The 22,376-nt window shown below is 45.3% G+C and overlaps 1 protein-coding gene across 1 annotated transcript in view; it reads right to left on the reverse strand.

The window, feature by feature from the left end:
* The window catches only part of LOC147029970 (brevican core protein-like), a 41,061-nt gene extending 19,624 nt beyond the window's left edge, over positions 1 to 21,437 (reverse strand). Inside the window, exons 1-6 of the mRNA XM_085872155.1 lie at positions 21,332 to 21,437; positions 21,064 to 21,146; positions 20,900 to 20,951; positions 16,295 to 16,403; positions 15,960 to 16,195; positions 15,543 to 15,717 (exon numbers count right to left, since the gene is read on the reverse strand). Of these exons, the coding sequence (XP_085728281.1) occupies positions 15,543 to 15,717; positions 15,960 to 16,195; positions 16,295 to 16,403; positions 20,900 to 20,951; positions 21,064 to 21,146; positions 21,332 to 21,437 (761 nt within the window). The remainder of the gene's footprint in view (positions 1 to 15,542; positions 15,718 to 15,959; positions 16,196 to 16,294; positions 16,404 to 20,899; positions 20,952 to 21,063; positions 21,147 to 21,331) is intronic.
* Between the last annotated feature and the right edge of the window lie 939 nt (positions 21,438 to 22,376).

Consider the following 22,376-nt stretch of genomic DNA (forward strand, 5'->3'; position numbering starts at 1 on the left):
GATGAACCCAATATGTCACCATAGTTTCTTGGCATGGGTTAGAAATGACATAAATTTAATTCTTCACTCACATCAGGTCAGACATCAGATAAATGAAGTTTCACATTTTTTGGATAAGAATTTCAATTCAAGCAATTATTGCTGGACTACCGCTTCTCCGATGATGTCATTATTTTCACCCTGTGTACCCCTTGGGGAATTGATGACATATGCCACGTTTCAGTTTTTTTTGGGTTTTCCTTTAATCTAATACCGTGTGACATATGACATCAGAGTTAGCAATAAAATATTCTCCATGGGGAGTCCCTCCAATGTTTAAAGTTTTGTATCGATTAGACAAGCGGTTGCAGAGAAACATTTTAAAAGCAAAAATATATAGATGCGCACGCACGCACGCACCCCCTTGAGGGCAAAACTAACTAGAACAGCACTTGGTGGTGTGCATACCTCTGCCAGGCTGAACAGTATACATTCTGATCCACTGATAAGCCAGATCTGAATCCAGACTATTGTCCTTGTCACATACCAAAATTGAATCAGCTTGTTCTTGTCACTTACCCAACTCATCCACCAAGTTTCGTATAAATCTGTCCACAACTTTTTGAGATATCATGCAATATATCGTTTTTGGCCCTATCTCTCAAAGGTGAAGAATCATGGATATATAATTCTCAGATCAAGATATGGATCTTCACCGAAATTGAATCAATTCATCGTTGTCACACACCCAACCTGTCCAGCAAATTTCATCTGACCATCCATTACTTTTTGAGATACATTGCTCACAAGTCAGGTCATGTTCGTGTCAGGTCAGGTCAGGTCAGGTCAGATTAGATCTGTGACTTGCTACAGGTACCATGTAAACCTGTACTAACCTGTTCCATGGTCGGGTTGTCGGCTACTAAACCGTCTCCCCCACCAAGTTTATTGGCGAGGAGGGTGTATGATATGGACACCCAGCAGGATTAAAAACAAAACCTGTCAAAAGGTGGAGGAGCTTCTTGTGAGTCAACGGCCATCCATATCTGGTGCCCAACTGTGTCTGCAGTTGGGTTACTTTTTATTAGGAGGTTGGTGGAAGGTTTTGCACTCGGGCCACCCTAAAACCCTTCATTCCGCAAAAAAATACGAAAAACATAAAAAAAAATTGAAAACCCACTCCGTGGGAGTACCTCCTGTGAAACTGCCTTTCGCAGTGCAGCTCACCGGATGACGGGATTGGGGCAAAGCCTTCGGGATAAGGAGAGGATGTCTTTTGATCTTTGATGTTTGATCCCAAATCTTTGATGAGAGGAGCAAAACCATGGGATAACCTTCCCGGGTCAGATTGCGGTAGTGTGAGTCGGGGTGGTGCTGACGTGTCGTCCACCAGACGGCGGTCTCCTTGGGTTAACCTGAAGCGGTCCCTTCGAGTGGGTGCCTGGAATGTCCTATCCCTGGAAGAGAAGATGATCACCTGTCTCTGTTATCATCTGAGCTCAAGCGTTTCAACATCAGTATTGCAGATCTCTCTGTGGTTCGGAGAACGGATTGCGGCGAGATACTGGCGGGTGGTTACACCTACTATCGGTCGGGTTGCTCTGATGGTGACCTATGCCCAAGGAGTTGCTGTAGCTGTGTCCAATAAGCTGATCCAAATGATAAAATTGAGATAACACTGGTCAATGAGCATATTATGAGACTAAGGAGTGGTCACTCCTGAGGTGTCATTTCCCTGGTCTCTGTATATGCTCCAACTGAGGCCAGTGATCTCACCGTCAAGGACGCATTCTACGGGACGCTCGAATCTGTGGTTGATGAGTGCCCCAGGCAAAATACTATTCTAGTCTTGGGGAATTTCAATGCATCAACTGGAACTGATAGGGATGGTTATGAGAAGTGTGTTGGTCCCACGGGTCTGTAACTGTGAACCAGAATACAACGAAGTTCCTTGACCTTGTAAGAAGTCATGGACTTAGGGTGGCTGGTTCATGGTTTCACCCACAGGCTCGGCACTGGACTTGATATTCCAATGCTGGCGGTGTGGCAGAGGAGATTGGCCATGCGCTCGTTGGAGGATGATCCAGAACTGCAGGGTCCACCAGAGTGCTCAGTTCCTCAATACTGACCATAGGCTTGTTGTAGCAACTCTAAAGTTGCAGCTTAAATCCAGGAGAATGGTACCACCCCAGCATAGGCTGGATGTTGCCAAGCTCAAGGATGAGAGGGTAACTGAAGAGTTTGCGAACAAGCTGAGTGGAGATTTGGGGGGTCTGGATGCTTTGGGGGATCCTGAAGAGTTGTGGAGTGCCTTCAAGACCACCGTCCTTGATGTTGCCGGAAGATGTCTTGGAACTCACCGGAGGGTGAAGAAGAATTTTGTCTCTCAAGGGGCACTGGATACCATTGACGAGTCGCAGGGCCAGGCTGAATGGCAGAGCTGATCGGTTCAGGGAGCTTTGGTGTAAAACTGTACGTGCACTAAGGGTGGAAAAGGAGGCCTATGTTCGAGGAATCTGTGAGGGGGTAGAGCATCACCTGTCGTCAAGTGATTCTCATCCTGCTTACAGTGGAATTCACATATTGCGTTCCTCCGAGCCCATACCTCAGTGTACTGCAGTGAGAGCAGAGGGTGGTGGGCTCATGACAGAGGAGTCCGAAGTGAAGGCCCTCTTGTCCGGTTACTTTGAGCGGGTAAGTCACTAGCTATCGATTTGGATGTCAGGGTGTAACTGTCTCTGTTGCTGACCCTCCAATTAACTGTGATCCACCTTCGTTTGTGGTGAACCGGTTGAAACAGGGTAAAGCTCCAGGGATCTGTGGCATCCATGCTGAACTTCTCAAGGCTGGTGGAACTGCTATTCTCATGTCTTTGCATGCAGTTTTGTGCTCTGCCTGGACACAGGTGTAATCCCAACTGACTGAAGGAGGGACCTTGTTGTCCCTCTCTGGAAAGGGAAGGGTGATCGCCAAGACTGCAACAACTACCGAGGGGTGACGCTGCTCTCAGTGCCGGGCAAGGTCTTTGCTCGGATAATTCTCGATAGGGTTCGCCACCATCTGCTTGAGCACCAGCGTCCAGAGCAGTCAGGCTCTACACCAAAGAGGTCAATGACTGACCGTATCCTTGCTCTTCGGGTCCTCACGGAATGCAGACGAGAGTTTCGGCAGGGGCTGCTTGCAGCTGATGTTGATCTCTGTAAAGTGTTTGATTCAGTGAATTTGGATGCCCTCTGGAGGATTCTTGGTCTTCGTTGGGTGCCACCAAAACTGAACAATCTGATATCTGAACTATATTCTGGTACTGAGTGTTGTGAGATGTGGTGGTACCATCTCTGACTTATTTCCAGTTGTTACTGGAGTTCTTCAGGGGTGTGTGCTGGTCCCCACACTTTTCAGCACTTGTATGAACTGGATTCTGGAGGATGTCAGAGAGATCAAGCTGCAGTGCTTCATTTGGGAATTTCAAGATCTCTGACCTTGATTTCGCAGATGATGCAGTCATCTTTGTGGAGACTCTGGATATCCTTTTGGGGGCCCTCATGGTGCTGAATGATGAGTCGGAGCCGCTGGCTTACGGGTTTCCTGGGTCAAAACTAAGATCCAGGCTCTAATTGACATTTTGGATGCTGCTATCCTGTCTGTACCTGTTTGTGTCGAGGATGTTGAGGTCATGGAGAGATTCACTTACGTTGGCAGTGATATTCATGTCTCTGCTGTCTGTAAGCCAGAGGTCAACAGACGTCTGCGAAGTCATGGATTCACTGGATCATGGAGTGTGGCACTGTCGGTACCTGTGTATATATATATATATATATATGTGTGTGTACCTGTGTATGGTACCTGTGTATGTATATATGAAGGACGAAAGTCCGAGTGTTCAGGTCCTTGGTGCTTCCAGTTTTGCTCAATGGATGTGAGACTTGGACTCTGACCAGGGATCTGTGATGGAGACTTAATTCCTTTGGTACCAGGTCTCTTTGGAGAATCCTTGGCTATCGCTGGTCAGACTTTGTGTCCAACGAGCAGCTGCTGAGAGAGACTCAAATGAGATTTGTTACCGATATCATCCGTGAGCCTTAACTGCAACTGTATGGACATGTGGCTCATTTTCCTGACACTGATCCTGCTCACCAGATTCTCTCAGCAAGGGAGCCTCGTGAGAGGAGGAGGCCAATGAGCCGACCACGTGCCTCGTGTTTGCAGCAGGTTGATCAACATCCCAAGGAGATGGGGATGGGCCAAGCATTTGCCTAGGGGATGGCCAGACTGAGGCCCCTGGAGTACCAGTGGAAAGTGGATGCAGTGATGTGCTGCTCCAGCGCATGCTCCCATTCTTGACCTGACCTGCTCACAGACAAACAGAATACTGTAACGCATGCAACCAACCAATATACTTGAAAAATCTTCGATTTTCGCAAGTAAGACAGACAGACAGCAGTGAAAACATAACCTTCATCCACTTTTGGTGGTGGAGTTAAAATGTCACCTGCTTGCTAAAGCAGTATTGGATTCATTGTGAATTTTCTGTGTACATGTTGACGAATCAACAGATGTGTGTAACGTGGCTCAGTTGTATATTTTTGTCATGGCTGTTTTTGAGCATCGTCATGTGAAAGAAGACATGCTGGCAGTTTACCACTGGCTGGCAACACACGTGGTGAAGATATTCATCGGGTTTGGAGGCATTCCTTACAAGAGATCGGTGCGCCTCTGCAAAAAGTTGTGTCAATTGCAACCGACGATGCAAAATCTGCAAAAAATATTGCAATTGCTTAACTTTCAGCGTGTCATGATTCAACAGTGTGATTGTGAAGATTGTCCATTCAATCCGAGGCAAGGCACTGCAACGCAGGGGATTCAAGACACTCCCATCTGAACTTGATGTTCAATATGGGGACCCCTTATCTTGCATTCAGAAGGGTAATGGCTCAGGAAGGGAAACGTTTTGGAGTGTTTCCAGAAACTCCTTCCAAAAATGAAATTTTTTTTGGAAGAGAGAAATCAACATTACCAGGAGCTCAGCGATCAACAACGGCTCACTGACTTGGCATCGTTGATTGATTTGACTTCCAAACTGAACAATGTTAACCTTGAAATTCAAGGAAAGGACAAATATCTGACGATTGATTGGATCAGTGAATGCATTCCAAAGCAAGCTGAGATTGTGGAGAGCTCAAATCAGGAAGGGAGTTTTCACTCACTTTTCAGGCCTCGAGAAGAGGCAGGAAGAACACGCATCTTTCGACAAGGAAATCTCTGCGAAACACATCAAAAACTAGAAGGGCACTCGGTGGACTGCATACCCCCTGCCACGCAATCCCTGATCCATGAGAACATATCAGGCCAAATATATATTTGAAATATCAAACTATATATATATATATATAGAAATATATATATATATATATATATATATATATGTATATATATATATATATATATATATATATATATATATATATATATATATATATATATATATATATATATATATATATATATATATATATATATATATATATATATATATATATATATAGAAATATATAGAAATTAGCCTGGTGTTGGCGCAGTGGTTAGGGCAGCGGCTTGGGATCCAAGAGATCCTGAGTTCAAGCCCCGTTGGGCCACTGATTTAATACACCAGGGGGTTGACTCAGCCTGTCATCCTTCCGAGGTCGGCGAAATGAGTACCAGTATACTGGGCCGGTGTATACCCCGGTTAAAATAGGTGTACCATGTCCCTGTGTCGTAAGAGGTGACCAGGGTTGCGTCAGGAAGGGCATCCGGTGTAAAACATGTGCCAAATCACTATGCGGATCATACGGATGATCCGCTGTGGCGACCCCTAACGGGAGCAGCCGAAAGAAGAAGAAGATATAGAAATATATATGGGTCTCATCCCTAATATATATGGGTCTCTAAATACATAGTGGGTCTCACTATCAGCTATGATCTTTCTTGAGCGAACCATATTTCTAAGTTGGTCTACAAAGCCAGTCACCGACTGGGCATCCTCCATCATGCAAGGTCCTTCATTGACACACCTGAACTCTTATCCACCTACAAGGCCTTCATCTGCAGCTTGATGAAGCACTGCTGTCCCATCTGGAATAGAGCTTCTGCCTCATACCTTGCTCAACTTGATGCCATGGAAACCAAGGCCTTCAATATCATTGGAATCCCCCACGATGAAGCTGAGTCTCTGGGCCTATCACTTTCACATCGCAGACAGGTCAGTGGTCTTTCTGTCTTCTTCCACCTCCTTTCTCGTCAAGCACCCTCTGCTCGTTCCATGCTTTGTCCCACTCTCCACATCCAGAGGTTTGTATAGGTGCACATGGTCCAGCAGCAACCCTCTTTTGGTGAAACTCCCAAAATCCAGAATCACTGTTCACCTCCACTCTTTCATTCCTCCTTTTGTCAACTGGAGAAATCTCATTCTCTCCTCCAGATCCTCAAGAAAGCTGTTCAACACTATCCCCCATCCATAACCATGATATTTTCTACCCCCATTAACAGTCCTCAAGTCCACCTCCTTCCAAATTTCCAGTTTTTCCTTTCTGAGCGTTTGCTTCTGTATCCCTCTTGCCAACCCCATGAATCCTCCTCAACCCACAATTCCTCCCCACACCCATTGTTTGCTCAATTCTCTTTCTATTTTGTCCTTGGTAAGAGATTCTGTTGGTAAGAGAAGTAGACTGGGGATGTTCAACAGCCAATCCTTGTGGATGGACAGAGTGAGAGAATGGGGTTTTCCTGAATTGAAAGACATGTTCCAGGTCGTTGACCAATTACATATTTTTTTTCCAGATGTGCAAAAATGGATGCCACAGCAGCCTGCCTCTCAGAAGTGTGGTGTTCTTCTCTGTATCAGGTGAAATCATCTGAAAAATTGTAGATTGTGTTATCCAGGGCTGGGGAGAGGTCATTGATATACGGTAGACTAAAAATAAGGTCAGTCCTAAATTGTTGGGTTGCCTCGCATCAGCTTCAAGATGCAGATCTCGAGATATTGCCATCAAGAGCAACCCATATTTTTCTGCTTGGAGAGAAAATCTAATAACCTTTCAAGGAGGGTCTCCTGAATACCATGCTTCTCCTCCTTTGTATGCGTCACACAGCTGCAGGTAGCATCATTGGCTGAGGGCATGGCTGTGCCGTTAATGCAATGCCCCTATTACCAGTACACTGTTACTCAATTTGCGACCTCAGAAGGATGACAGGCTGAGTCAACCCCACCTAGTGTTTCTTCAACGGTGGCAGGGGCTCAAACTCAAGACCCTAAGATCCCAAGTTAGTCACCCTAACCGCTAAGCCAACACCCAGCTTCTGAATATCATCAGTAGACAGCTTGGAAAGTCATACTGGTTGTCAAACAGGATTGAAAGCTTGAGAGATGTCCAGAGAGATGGCGCTGATCTCTCATTTGAGATTTTGTGCATATATCTATTGCGAGGTTGAAATAAGCAATGTGTCCATGGTAATGGAGGATCCTCGGGCCTGGTGTTGGCTTAATGGTTAGGGTGGTGGGCTTTGGATCCTGAGTCCTGAGTTCAAATCCTGCTCAGCTGTTAAATTAATACCAGGTGGGGTTAACTTGACCTGTCATCCTTCTGAGGTCGGCAAGATGAGTGCCAGCATGCTGGTATACTGTGTCGGAGTGGCGACCCGTCCAGGATTGTGTCCAATAACCAAGGAGACTGCTTAAGCAGCACCAACGCTCTGCACAGAGTATGGTCCCAATCTCCTCCTCCTCCATGGTAAAATAGCTGAGATTGAAGCCGAACGAATTATCAGAGATGAAAGTTGGAGAAGAGATAATGCTGAGGTCTGCAGCAACTATCGATTCCATCAATTTGCATACGATGGAAAGAAGGATAGTCCCAGCTCACATTCCCTGTTAGTGCTAATGCACTGGTGAGAAAACTGGCAACATTACTCTCTAAGGATGAATGGCTCACACCAAATAAGCCACAAATCCAGCTGAAAAGCATGATGAATGTGCAACTTCTATACCATCAAGTTCCATTTTCGACTTTTGAGCCACAAGACCAGATTCTGATTCAGTGTCTGGCTGCATGCACGTAGGTAATTTGAAATTCACCTGGTGGCTGACCAGACACTTTCAATCAGAGCACTTACATATTTGTCATATTTGTATGACCTGGTCTGTACTTGGGTGGAACTGGCTTGGAAGTCCTTTTTTTGAATATGAATAACATTTGCAACTTTCAAAGGTGAAGGCAGGAGATAACATGAGAAAGACATGGAGATGGGGACAAAGCATCCTTCTTCAGGATTCGAGTGCCGATGCCATTGGGATCTGTTGCAAAGGACGTGTCGAAAATGACTCGGACCTTCTCAACCACCTTAGTGGGAGAGAAACCGACTTGTGGCAAAAAGTAATCTGTTGAGGACGAAGGGCAAGGTAGAGGAATGGAAGAATTGAGGACCTTTTCAGGAAAGACAATGAAGAAATTCTCAGCATTTTCCTACGCAATGCTCAACATTACTGCATCCTTTAGGAATGAAGGGGAATGTGTACTGGAGACAGATTTACCAATAACCACCAGGCTTTAGAGTTTAGAGGACAATGAGACTTGTGAGATTTCACTGCAGGTGAGCTTAATGTTTTGGCTCTGGCTCATTAGTGAGTCAGAGCCAAAACATTATTCCATAAACTGATACACAATGGTTGTGCGCTATGCAGAAAAACTTTAGGTTTCCTCCAATTGAGTTCGCTTTCCATGTGGAGAACGCAATCTGTTTTTTTCACTTTTACCTTGCCACCCATGCCTCATGTGCAAGAGTGACGACGTCGAACAGGATCATTAATTGAAGGCATGAGGAGATGAGCTGGTGAAGGAGAGAAAGCAGTCTGTTGGCGATGCAATTCCAGCAATTGTTGGCATCACGAGCCGATGAGATCGTAGACCAGTCCACGAGTTAGATCATGCATTTCAAACTAGAGCAATCTGCCTTGGTAACCGTCCATACACATTGCCCCTGTGGCGGGGTCTCTGAAAATCGTCTTGGAGACAAAACGGTTTTACAAAATAGTATGACTAAAAAAAGCCAAGAGAAGCGAAGGAATAGGAGAGTCTGGAGGAGAAGTTTGACATGACTTAATTTAATAATGACTGCCATTTCCAGAAGGAAAGAGACAGACTGACTATGAACAGCTGTATCATAAAAGGCTTCAGCTGCAATATTGTGGACTGTCATTTCTTCTTTTGCAATGTTGCTTCCAATGCCTTCATTTTTTGCAATCTTTGAGAGAGACATCCCAGCAAGGCGGCATAACGCAACAAATCTATTCTTTATTCATCAATTACCTTTCTGCCGCAACTTAGAAATCCGTTTGCAATCTGTACTTAAAAGTGGTTCTGTTTTGTGCCAAGCAGTCCCTCATTCAAAGAAAACCCAATGCTGTAACAATCCTGTGTGTAGTTTTTCAAAAGATTATAAATTGTAGATGTATGAATCCCTGCATCAGAGTGTATCAGAATGTTGACCAATCCAGGATTGTAACCCGTTGTGTTCTGTTCGTAAGTTGACTATGTAAATGCTAATCCCACTTTGGACACAAGATGGCGGTCGAAGATGGGATGCGGATTCGGGGAAAGAAGAAAAAGAGTAGAAAGATGGCGATGATTGAGCAAAGCATGCTTACCATACGCCTGTGGTCCAGATCTGATTTGTTGCTGTTTAAGCTACAAACATAACATAACCCCAGCTGCTTCAGCATAACCGACACTCTGTATTGAGCATGGTGCGTAAGAAGATACACTATATGAATCTCATTGATTCATTCGAAGGATAAAGCTTATGATTGCTTCTAAATATTTGCACAAGTCCTACCCTCTACAGAATCTGTCCATCAATAAAAATTTATATTGTTACTGTTTCTAGCATTTCCCCATTATCTTATACTTACCGCCTACTATTTATCAGTTCTACAATTTAGCATATGACAAAATTTGGACACACTTGCTCGCTTGTGCTACTTTACTGTACGTTCAAATTACTGAGTCGAATCAGAACTTCTAGTCTCTCATGATGACGATGAACCAACAAACATGGAATTTGACATAATAACATGAAAAAGCAATAATTTATTTTTCTGCTAAGAATGATACCGATGGACAACATGGAGATGATCAAGATATGGAGGATGATAACGAATAGACATCCGTGGGGTCGTACCCAAGATAGAGACCTGGGCCACACTTCAATCTCATCCAGTGACCAAGATTTGCCAAAATACTTGCTGTACTTTCAAGACAGCCCATTATTGTCGACTGCAGCTGCTTGGAATCTTCTCAAATAAATAGGCAATCGACAGGAAGTTTTGAGCGTTGTGTATATATATCTTCTTCTTCTTCTTCTTCTTCTTCTTCTTCTTCTTCTTCTTCTTCTTCTTCTTCTTCTTCTTCTTCTTTCGGCTGCTCCCTTTCGGGGTCGCCACAGCGGATCATCTGTATGATCCGCATAGTGATTTGGCACATGTTTTACGCCGGATGCCCTTCCTGACGCAACCCTGGTCGCCTCTTACGACACAGGGATATGGTACACCTATTTTAACCGGGGTATACACCGGCCCAGTACACTGGTACTCATTTCGCCGACCTCGGAAGGATGACAGGCTGAGTCAACCCCCTGGTGTATTAATTCAGTGGCCCAACGGGGCTTTAACTCAGGACCTTTTGGATCCCAAGCCGCTTCCCTAACCACTGTGCCAACACCAGGCTGCATATATATATATATATATATATATATATATATATATATATATATATATATATATATATATATATATATATATATATATATTGTTGCGAATTCGCGCCCGCCAGCGTGCGATTGGCCACGTGACTCGAATCGCGGCACGTCGCCCACCAGACGGACAATTCTGTCGTGACCCTCTCGGACTAACGCCGGGAGCTAGTCACGGGTGGGCCTTTCGGCCTCACCACGATCGTGCCAATCGGCCACCCGCGTGGGATAGGGTTGTTCGCCAAACTCGACCTACCTAAGTACCCACGCGGATGGTAGACCGGGCGATCGCACCTCGCCGCAGGTCGACTCCGGACACGGGCCGCTTAAGCGATCCGTTCCGTACTATCGGGCTAACCGAGCAGTGTTATCGTCGGCCTCGAGGGTTCCGATGGATTATCGGGCGAATAAAGCCCACGACGAACCCATTACGTGAAGCAAGATGGAGATTCAATTAAAGAAAAGACGAAGCGAAACGGGAAACAGTTCAACATAATGCACATTTATTCCGCGGCACACGGAGAGTACACATATACAGCCAAACAGAATGCACATATATCAAATGCAACAAAAGAAACAATGACGCAGAGATACTACCGACTACGCGAGCACACGGCAACACTTAACAGTTTTACTTCACCAGACTGGCGCCACACACATGTTTACACCAAACCCCAAAAGAAAATGGAAGTGCGACTTTCCTGATCGCATCGAGTCCTCCTTTTGCGACCACAACTCCGAGCCCCTTCGGCGTGCTCCGCGAGCTCGTGCTGCGTGTCGCTCGTGTGGTCCGCTCAACTGTACGGACGGGGTTTTGGGGAAATGGACGGGGTTTGTTCGGCGCTGTTTACCGTGCTCGCGCACGGGTCAACAAAGCAAGGCAGGAACAATAAGCTCGCGACTCAAACCAGACGACGACCATGAAGACCAACCCTCGACCAACCACTCACTCCGACTCTCGACCAACCAACTCTCGACCAACCACTCACTCCGACTCTCGACCAACCAACTCTTGACCAACCACCCCCTCAAGGTCCGTCCTGTCCGCCTTTTGTAGCGCGGGGCTCCGCCCTTCGCTCCACCCCGTTTTCGGCCCCGCCTCCCTTCGAGCTCTCTTGGAGAAGAAGACAAAATAATATATATATATTCTGTCGTGACCCTCTCGGACTAATGCTGGGAGCTAGTCACGGGTGGGCCTTTCGGCCTCACCACGATCCATCGGAAGAAGGCTTGGAGAAGCCTCTCGAAGGGGGGGCGTGACCTCTCGCTTTCCCTCCACCCCGCGCCATGCGGGGACCGGGGCCGTCAGTCTTGGCTCAGAGCCAGGGAATTATTCCCCCAAAAAGAGGGCCCCACCTTTTCTCCCCTTTGACCCCTGCATCGCCCCTCCTCCACACCGAGCACGGAGAACCTCGACGGGAAAAACAGGTGCAAAACCCCCGAGCATAGTTGTTGGTTTTTGTTTGTTCCCGGAGATCGTAACCGCACAGGGCCTACTGAATGGCGAGTGGCGAAGATGTGGTAGCGTTGATGGTGGAGGTAGCGTGGTTGTAGTGTGGTTGGCGCTGTGGTGGGGATGGCGTGGTTGTTGAGATGCTGTTTGTTTGAAATAAAAGATAGAACAGAAAAAAATGGCTAACTCAAAGCGTCACAGCCCAGATGGATCACATAAATTCCCTCTATACAACGGGTTTGGGCTAACTACACATGTACTTACAGAGATATCTCACCTACGGGACCTGAATGGTGGTTTGCGAATTTCCACAACCATAACAATATATATATATATATATATATATATATATATATATATATATATATATATATATATATATATATATATATATATATATATATATATATATATATATATATATATATATATATATGATAGAGTTTCAGTGTCATATTTTGGGGCCAGAACTCTTTGTAGGAATGAGGCTGAATGTGACATCTCATAGGTGCGTGCATTGTTAATGTACTTAAAACCTGAATGTCATACCTGGAATGGTCATGCTGTGTTTATTTCAGCTTGTGTGCAGCTTGCTCTTGCTGTGTCTCATTCAGCTTCTGTGCAGAATTGGACTAAGATTCTCGAACCCGTCCAGATGGCATCAGCCCTCATGTTCTAAAAACCTGCTCTGCTGCTCTTGCTCACCACCTCTCTGTTCTATTCACCCTCTCATTTACTCAAGGTCATCTGCCATCTGTTTGAAAATTAACTAAGATTACCGCTCTGCATAAAAAAGTTGCAAAAACAAATCCCTGCAACTACAGACCAATCAGCCTTCTCTCAATCATCAGCAAGGTTGTGGAATCCATCATCGCTTCTGACATCAAATCCTTCCTCTTCTCCAATGGCTTGATTTCCGATCATCAATTTGGGTTGAGACCAGATCACTTTAACTTGGACATGCTACTTCTGCTTTCCCAACAATGGATGGAGATCCTCAATGCCAGACATGAGATCATCGCCATCTCCCTTAACATACCGCGAGCTTTCAATACATTCTGGCATCCCGCAGTGCTCACCAAACTCTCTTCCTATGGTATCCAAGGCCATCTCCACTCATGGCTCACAGACTTCCTCTCCTGTCGCAGTCAACACGTGGCTCTTCATGGAATTCTCTCATCTCCTCTTCCCGTCCAGGCTGGAGTTCCTCAAGACAGTGTTCTGGGCCCTTGGCTTTTTCTGGTTTTCATCAACAATCTCTCTGACTCTGGAAAATCCTCTTTATTTCTTTGCTGATGCTTTACCAAAATATTTTATACTTACTGACAAGATGCAACGGAGGCAAGATTTGCTGAAAATCCTCTTTCCCCTCTGCCGTACCATCTCTCATCCCTGAGATCGGCAAGCAGCAGCCTCTTCACTCTCTGCAGATCTGGATGAAATCACAAGCTGGTCCAACACGTGGAACATGTCTTTCAATCTTGACAAATCTCACACTCTCACTATGTCTCTCTGAAATGACCATATGGAACCCCTGCCCCCCCCCCTCCAATCTACTTTTTAACAATCCCCTTGAAGAAGTCCTTTCATTCAAGCTTTTTGGGCCTCACTCTCTGCCATGATCTTTCCTGGGAATGCCACATCTCTAAGCTGGCCTCCAAAGCCAGTCCCGACTGGGAATCCTACGTCATGCAAAGTCCTTCCTTGGCACACCTTGTGGCAACACATGCTGCCATGAACTACTGTCGGCACGGAAATCACACTGACAAAGCTTTCATGCACAGTCTGATGGAGTACTGCTCCCCCCTCTGAGGTGGTTGCCCCTGCCTCACACCCAGCTCAACTTCATACTGTGGAAATCAAGGCATTTAGGATCATTGGTATCTCTTGCGCTGAGTCTTTGGGTATCTCACTCTCTCACCAGAGGCAAGTCGGTGGTCTTTCTCTCTTCTACCATCACCTCTCTGGCCTTGCCCCACCTGCTCTGTCTGTGATCTGTCCCTACTATATTTCCGCAGCGTGCTCAAGGTCTGCCAAAAAACCCCTTCTGGTGAAACTGCCAAAATCAAGAACTACTGCTCACCTTCACTCTTTCACTCCTCTTTTCCCCCACCTCTGGAACAAACTACCACATTCTCTTCAATCGCACTCCTCCCTCCGGGTCTTCAAAACAGCTGTTCACCACCATCTCCTATCTTCCCTCATCCAAAATCTTGACCTTTACTACCCCCGTTAATCCACCCCAAACCAACCCCCTCATTTTATGTTTTCCTTCCTGAAAGTCCCTGTAGTACCATATTTTTTTACCCCGTGTACCCCACCCCATCCCTCTCCCTTTCACAGACATCCTATTGTCTTTGTTCCCCACTATTTGTGCTTCCCTCTCCCACCCCTCTTGTCTCCTGTCTTGTTATATGTTTCTGTATATTAGGTCTTTCACGAGCCTCGACTTTGTATACAAATAAATAAATAATTTTTTTTTAAAAAAGATTCTTCACTGTTGAGAGATGGGACCATAAACGATATATAGCACGACATTTCTAAAGGTTGTGGATGGATTACGACAAAACTTGGGGGATGAGTTGGATAGGTGACAGAACAAGCTGATTAGATTTTGGTGCGTGACAAGGATGATGGTATGGATGCAGATCTGGCCTATCAGTAGATAGAAAATGTAAACTGTTCAGCCTGGCGGAGGTATGAGCGCTACCCCGAGTGCCGTTCTCGTTGGTCTTGCAGACTTTGCCCTCTCTTGGCTCTTCCCTCCCATGTTTCTCCAGGGCGCGCATGGTCTACCAGTAACCCTTTTCTTGTTATACTCCCAGAATCCAAGCTCACCGCTCACCTCCACCTTCCCCCTTCCTTTTCTTGCTGTGTTTAATTCAGCTTGTGTGCAGCATGTTCACCCCCACCCCCCACCATGTATCCTCCCCTCCCCTTGTTCTCACTATCACTTCCACTCTGCTGTTAGTGTTTCCCCTTTTGCAGCTCGTTCCCTTCCATTCTGCTCCAGCTCTTCCATGAGCCTCGATCATATATACAAAATAAAAAAAATTGCCATTACAAATAATTATTTGTAATGTAATATTATAATAGGTAGTTTGACATTTTGTTTGAAAGTCGATTGCAAGACCGCAAAGATGTAAAGTCTTCCGTCAGCTAAGTTTCCTTGAGCCCATCATCCTCCTTTAATAGATCCACATACTTTTACTTAGACTACTGTGCTTTCATTAACTTAACTTACCAACATCTCATTTTACTTTTCCATTCTTGATCTCTGCAAACTAATGTCGGCACAGAAACCGCACACGTACCATAAACTACTCACCGAACAGAACCATCAGACAACCACCCAGCGTCGCAGCGATCCATACCATCATGGAAGGCTACAAGAAGCTGTGCTGGGCTCGCGAGAGTACCACCACTGGCAACACATGCTGCCTGTGCAGCAAAATGGCTCAGTGTGTAACGCCCACTGTCAGGACGATAATGGTAAACCACACCTGATGTAAATACAGCAGCAACGACAGCATAAGTCATAGAGCAATCACTACAATGGCCAAGCATAGCTTGATGTTTTCTCGACATGTTCTCAAAGTTGCCTTGCACAATCAAGGTAAAGCATCATGAAGTGGGAAAATAGAAATTACCAGTGGACTAGAAGTGCCATGCATTTGATGGAAATGGTCTCAGACTTCAAACATATATATTTTTTCAACATGAGGCTGCAAATATTTATACATACCATGCACTTTCAGGTCAACAAAGTCTTGACCTTGAGCCAAAGCATTCTTAACTTCACAAACATAGCGACCTGCATCACTTTTCCGCAGTCCCAGCAATGTAAATGTCACGTTGGCACCATCTGTGAAGCTTTCGTGGTGTACCTTTGCTCGACCGGTCTCATAGGACATCCATAAAGGGAACATTGACACACTTTGGACAGCACCTTGTCCAACTACTTCGACTCTTCCCAGGAAGCTACTTGCAATTGCGAGGGAACGTCCTTTTAATATAATGAGGCAGACAATCCCACCAGTTGCTGAGATCCTGGATAATTTAATAAGTGGTGGGACGTACCGACCTTTGCTCCTGAAGAGACATGAGATGGAGATAGAAGAGGCAAGAGAGGATTCAATGGGTCCAGGAGGTGTCATTACTACTTCAAAGATCTCAGTATCATTCTTTCCTGTAGAAAAAAAAAAAAGTTGAAATTAAAAATATAATTAAATTAATGAATAATTTAACTAGAATGAGATGAACTATGTACTTTATTGTTGAGTATGCCAAAGGTTTAAGTTGCCTAACTTTTGCACTTTACCACCAAAGTAAAACATGAACTGTTAAGTGAACCTATGCATACCTTTTGTGCATTGTTCAGGAGGTGGAACAGGTTTCCCATAGTTCCTGGCCAATGATGTTGAGATTGATGTTCAGGTCAGTGATGTTGGAGTTGTGATTTTACATCTTGCATGCAATGCATGATCCGAAGAAGGGAGATGACTCATCAATAAATTGCCAATACACGAGACGAAATATTCAATTTTTAAGCTTTAGTTATTATGATAACAGGAAACAAGTAGAATGGTACTCGGTAGAGTGCATACCTCTGCCGGGCTAAACAATTTACGATTTGGATCCCACCGATAGGCCGGATGTGGATCCAGGCCTGAACCAAAATCGAATCGTCTTGTTCTTGACACTTAACCAACTCATCCACCAAGTTTCATCCGAATCCGTCCACAACTTTTTGAAATATCGTGCCATATATCGTTTTTGGTCCTGTCTCCCAAAGGTGAGGAATCACTTAAAAAATTGCAGGCTGTCGATCCAGATCTTCAACAAAATCGAATCATTTCGTCCTCGTCACACCCAACATCTCCACCAAATTTCGTCCGATTCCACTAACAACCTTTTGAGATATTCTGTTCACAGAGAGACAGACAGGAGTGAAAACATTAACCTCCATCCACCTTTGGTTGCCAAGGTAACAATAGGTAAAACATAAATCTGGTTCGTTGTGAATCTTGTGATGTTCCCAAAATGGTCAGCTGAACTTGCTCAACTCGTAAATGTATTTTCTGCATTACAGGCAATTTGTCCCATTGGCACTGCAAGGCTTGAGTATGGCTTCGGGGAGTATGTGCCAAAATGATACCATCCATCCATCCATCCATCCATCCATCGAGATCACACTCTGTGCAGAGTATTGGTGCTGCCCAGCGAGTCTCCTTGGCTATTTGGCACAATCCTGGACGGGTCACCACACCGACTCATGTTGCTGACCTCATGATAACAGGCAGAGTCAACCCCACCTGGTGTTAATTCAACGGCCGAGTGTGATTTGAACTCGGGATTCTCAGATCCCAAGCCCACCACCCGAACCATTAAGCCAACACCAGGCAAAAACATGGTACACTGGGGTGCCAAAATAGCTGAGAGGTGTGTGTACTCACCTTTGAGCTGTCGACCCTGGGTTCAAATTTTTTGTCCGCCTATAAACGATCACCCTGGTGCTTTGTCTGCAAGGCTATCCATCAATGTGTGTGCCGTAAGTTGGGAGAACGTTAACCCGGAGGAGCCGTCTGCCTGCGCTGGTCACTGGTGGGTGTTCAAGATCCTCCAGTCTCTTTCGAAGATGAGATGGGATGGCCAGCACCCTGAACAAAGACCTTCACCTTCGGTTGAGCATTGCGCCTGGCCAACAGGTTTGTGGCCAAAGTTGTATTTGGCCAAATTGAAAAATGCTCCTGAGCTGACCCCGTAAGGAGTTGAGGATAATTCGGGCTGTTAATTCTTTTATATATTATTGAATCCAATATATTATATATTATGCATTATTTTTACGGTTATGCATTATTATTATTATTATGCATTATTCTGGTGTATCGGCTTCGATATGCCTGGTGTTGGCATAATTGTTCGGGTGGCAGGCTTGGGATCCTAGGATCCTGAGTTCAAATCCTGATCGGCTGTTGAATTAATACCAGGTGGGGTTGACTCGGCCTATTATTCTTCCGAGGTCGGCAAACTGAGTGCCAGCTTGCTGGTATCCTGTGTCGGAGTGGCGACCCGTCCAGGATTGTACCCACTCGCCAAGGAGACTGCTTTGGCAGCACCAACGCGCTCTGCACAGAGTATGGTCCCGATGGATGGATGGATGCATCGGCTTCGATGTCTGTTGGCACACAAAATTACTGTGGTTCCCCATTGTCTCGGGTTGCTCACCTACATGTTTTTTACATTTTTTTTTTCATTTATGTTTTTTTCATTTATTTATATTTTCATTTATGGATGTGTCCGAAGATTGTTTGATTTTTTTTTTCGTTTTATCAGCTTCGATGTCCATCGGCATGCAAAATTTGAGCTTTCAGCATCACCTGGAAGGTACCGATCTTTAATATCATTCAGTGAGTGAGTGAGTGAGTGAGTGAGTGAGTGAGTGAGTGAGTGAGTGAGTGAGTGAGTGAATCAGTCAGTCAGTGGTTATAAAGAGCTATACAATATTAGATATGTAATGCTTAGAGTGTCCGCTCTGAGTGTGACATGCCAGTGGTTAGTTAACCAGACTCTGTGGTGTAATGGTTAGAGTGTCCGCTCTGAGTGTGAGATGTCAGTGGTTAGTTAACCAGACTCTGTGGTGTAATGGTTAGAGTGTCCGTTCTGAGTGTGAGATGCCAGTGGTTAGTTAACCAGACTCTGTGGTGTAATGGTTAGAGTGTCTGCTCTGAGTGTGAGATGCCAGTGGTTAGTTAACCAGACTCTGTGGTGTAATGCTTAGAGTGTCCGCTCTGAGTGTGAGATGTCAGTGGTTAGTTAACCAGACTCTGTGGTGTAATGGTTAGAGTGTCCGTTCTGAGTGTGAGATGCCAGTGGTTAGTTAACCAGACTCTGTGGTGTAATGGTTAGAGTGTCCGTTCTGAGTGTGAGATGCCAGTGGTTAGTTAACCAGACTCTGTGGTGTAATGGTTAGAGTGTCTGCTCTGAGTGTGAGATGCCAGTGGTTAGTTAACCAGACTCTGTGGTGTAATGGTTAGAGTGTCCGTTCTGAGTGTGAGATGCCAGTGGTTAGTTAACCAGACTCTGTGGTGTAATGGTTAGAGTGTCTGTTCTGAGTGTGAGATGTCAGTGGTTAGTTAACCAGACTCTGTGGTGTAATGGTTAGAGTGTCCGCTCTGAGTGTGAGATGCCAGTGGTTAGTTAACCAGACTCTGTGGTGTAATGGTTAGAGTGTCTGTTCTGAGTGTGAGATGTCAGTGGTTAGTTAACCAGACTCTGTGGTGTAATGGTTAGAGTGTCCGCTCTGAGTGTGAGATGCCAGTGGTTAGTTAACCAGACTCTGTGGTGTAATGGTTAGAGTGTCCGCTCTGAGTGTGAGATGCCAGTGGTTAGTTAACCAGACTCTGTGGTGTAATGGTTAGAGTGTCCGCTCTGAGTGTGAGATGTCAGTGGTTAGTTAACCAGACTCTGTGGTGTAATGGTTAGAGTGTCCGCTCTGAGTGTGAGATGCCAGTGGTTAGTTAACCAGACTCTGTGGTGTAATGGTTAGAGTGTCCGCTCTGAGTGTGAGATGCCAGTGGTTAGTTAACCAGACTCTGTGGTGTAATGGTTAGAGTGTCTGTTCTGAGTGTGAGATGTCAGTGGTTAGTTAACCAGACTCTGTGGTGTAATGGTTAGAGTGTCCGCTCTGAGTGTGAGATGCCAGTGGTTAGTTAACCAGACTCCGTGGTGTAATGGTTAGAGTGTCCGCTCTGAGTGTGAGATGCCAGTGGTTAGTTAACCAGACTCTGTGGTGTAATGGTTAGAGTGTCCGCTCTGAGTGTGAGATGCCAGTGGTTAGTTAACCAGACTCTGTGGTGTAATGGTTAGAGTGTCCGTTCTGAGTGTGAGATGCCAGTGGTTAGTTAACCAGACTCTGTGGTGTAATGGTTAGAGTGTCTGCTCTGAGTGTGAGATGCCAGTGGTTAGTTAACCAGACTCTGTGGTGTAATGGTTAGAGTGTCCGTTCTGAGTGTGAGATGCCAGTGGTTAGTTAACCAGACTCTGTGGTGTAATGGTTAGAGTGTCTGTTCTGAGTGTGAGATGTCAGTGGTTAGTTAACCAGACTCTGTGGTGTAATGGTTAGAGTGTCCGCTCTGAGTGTGAGATGCCAGTGGTTAGTTAACCAGACTCTGTGGTGTAATGGTTAGAGTGTCTGTTCTGAGTGTGAGATGTCAGTGGTTAGTTAACCAGACTCTGTGGTGTAATGGTTAGAGTGTCCGCTCTGAGTGTGAGATGCCAGTGGTTAGTTAACCAGACTCTGTGGTGTAATGGTTAGAGTGTCCGCTCTGAGTGTGAGATGCCAGTGGTTAGTTAACCAGACTCTGTGGTGTCATGGTTATAGTGTGTCTGCTCTGAGTCGAAGATGTCAGTGATTTGAACCCCGATCGAGTCATTCATACTAAATACTTTACAAATGGCACGTGCTGCTTCCTTGCTTGACGCTCAGCATTTATGAAAGGATAGAGCTCGGATAAACAACGTTGGCAATCATTGTGCAGACTTTGATGGGCCCCAGACCTCCTGCTGTGGATAATTGTTATTTGTATTCAGGGAATATATATATATATATATATATAATTTTAATATCCTGTGTATTATTAATAATATTGCTACAAAGCATATGTGCAGGTGCAGTACACATACCGGGCGATGGAACAGCAGCGGTGAGCACGGTGTGAATGAGAAAGAGTGATAGCTGATGAGGTTTCATGTTGAATAACTTCTGCACACCTCACGGACCTCTGGACCCCTCCCCGGGTCTCAATGCAGATGTTTAACTCGCACGGCTAACCCCTCTCGGACCTCACCAGGTAACACAGATACATCGGTAGGAGCAGTGCACCGAGCCGCCCAAACACCAGCTCGACCAGAGTTGATCGTGTTCGCAAACCTGGGGTTATATAGGTAGGGGGTTAATGGTGTGGGTTGAGATTTCGACCCTTAACGACATTTACTTTGAACACGCCTTTCCAACTACCCCTCCCAGTGTTACGCCTCCCCCAACCCACTCTACATCACCCCATAACACAAGGTCTCAATCTCGATAAAAAAAAACCAAGTTCATGTGATCCTTACACAATGCCCCTTGCACGTAGTGGTCCACAATAACGCGCTGCCAAGATCTCCCGAAAACATCTTCCGATGGTCCAACTCCTGTGATTCTCCCGAAGTAGAAACTCATGACACCAGCACGAACACCACGATCACTTCATCCCACTTCTTCTCAGCTAATCCTCCCCCTTCCCCAAAATTAGAATCCTGGGTGAATTGCCTTTTTTGAAGGAGAAAGAGAGAAAGAGAGAAAGAGAGAAAGAGAGAAAGAGAGAAAGAGAGAAAGAGAGAAAGAGAGAAAGAGAGAAAGAGAGAAAGAGAGAAAGAGAGAAAGAGAGAAAGAGAGACTGTGTGTTCTTTTCAAGTTGAAATCCTTTCATTCATACTTTTTGAGCAGGAGGGAAACTGGGGTGCATTGAGACAAACCCCTTTAGGAGCTATTCTTGGTCAATGATATTGTAATGGCCATGGATCTTCAAGACCATTGTGCCACTGGCAGACAGGTAGGGGATGAGAAGGTCTCCATGTTCTCCTGGATTAATGGCAGCACCAAACGAGTGAACCCATGTGCCCGTGAACGTTGATCCCAATAAGGGACTTTTGAAATGACGTAATCGTTCCCAGAATGCTCTGCGCGCATGTGCAGAACCCCTCGACAGCAATGTTGATCGAGAAGGTCCACATCAGGGGGTTCCCAACCGTTTTGGCTGCGCCTTCCACCTGGGCGTTCTAGTGTTGTGGCGATGTATCACCAATCAACGAGGCGTTAGAAATTCACGAAAAATTGAAATTATTGATTCATTTATTTATTTTCAACAGGTCATTTGGAATGAAAAATACTGAAAACAAGCCGTTAGGCGGCGATGGGTCGCCGAGCATGGAAACTATAAGATATAGAGCAAAATGGATGTCATATATCGGATAGGGAATCACCTTAACATTATGCATATCAAATCTCATCCAGTTCCATCTACTGATAACTACTCGGTATCCATTTAAATGAAAAGTACCGAAAATGCGGTTTGAAATCGGAAATCCCCAAAGTTCGAGGGGGTGCTGTGGGTGAACA

Source organism: Eptatretus burgeri, chromosome 3 (genome assembly GCF_056783735.1).
Source record: "Eptatretus burgeri isolate ZD-2024b chromosome 3, Ebu_testis_v1, whole genome shotgun sequence".
Classification (NCBI taxonomy): Eukaryota; Metazoa; Chordata; class Myxini; order Myxiniformes; family Myxinidae; genus Eptatretus; species Eptatretus burgeri.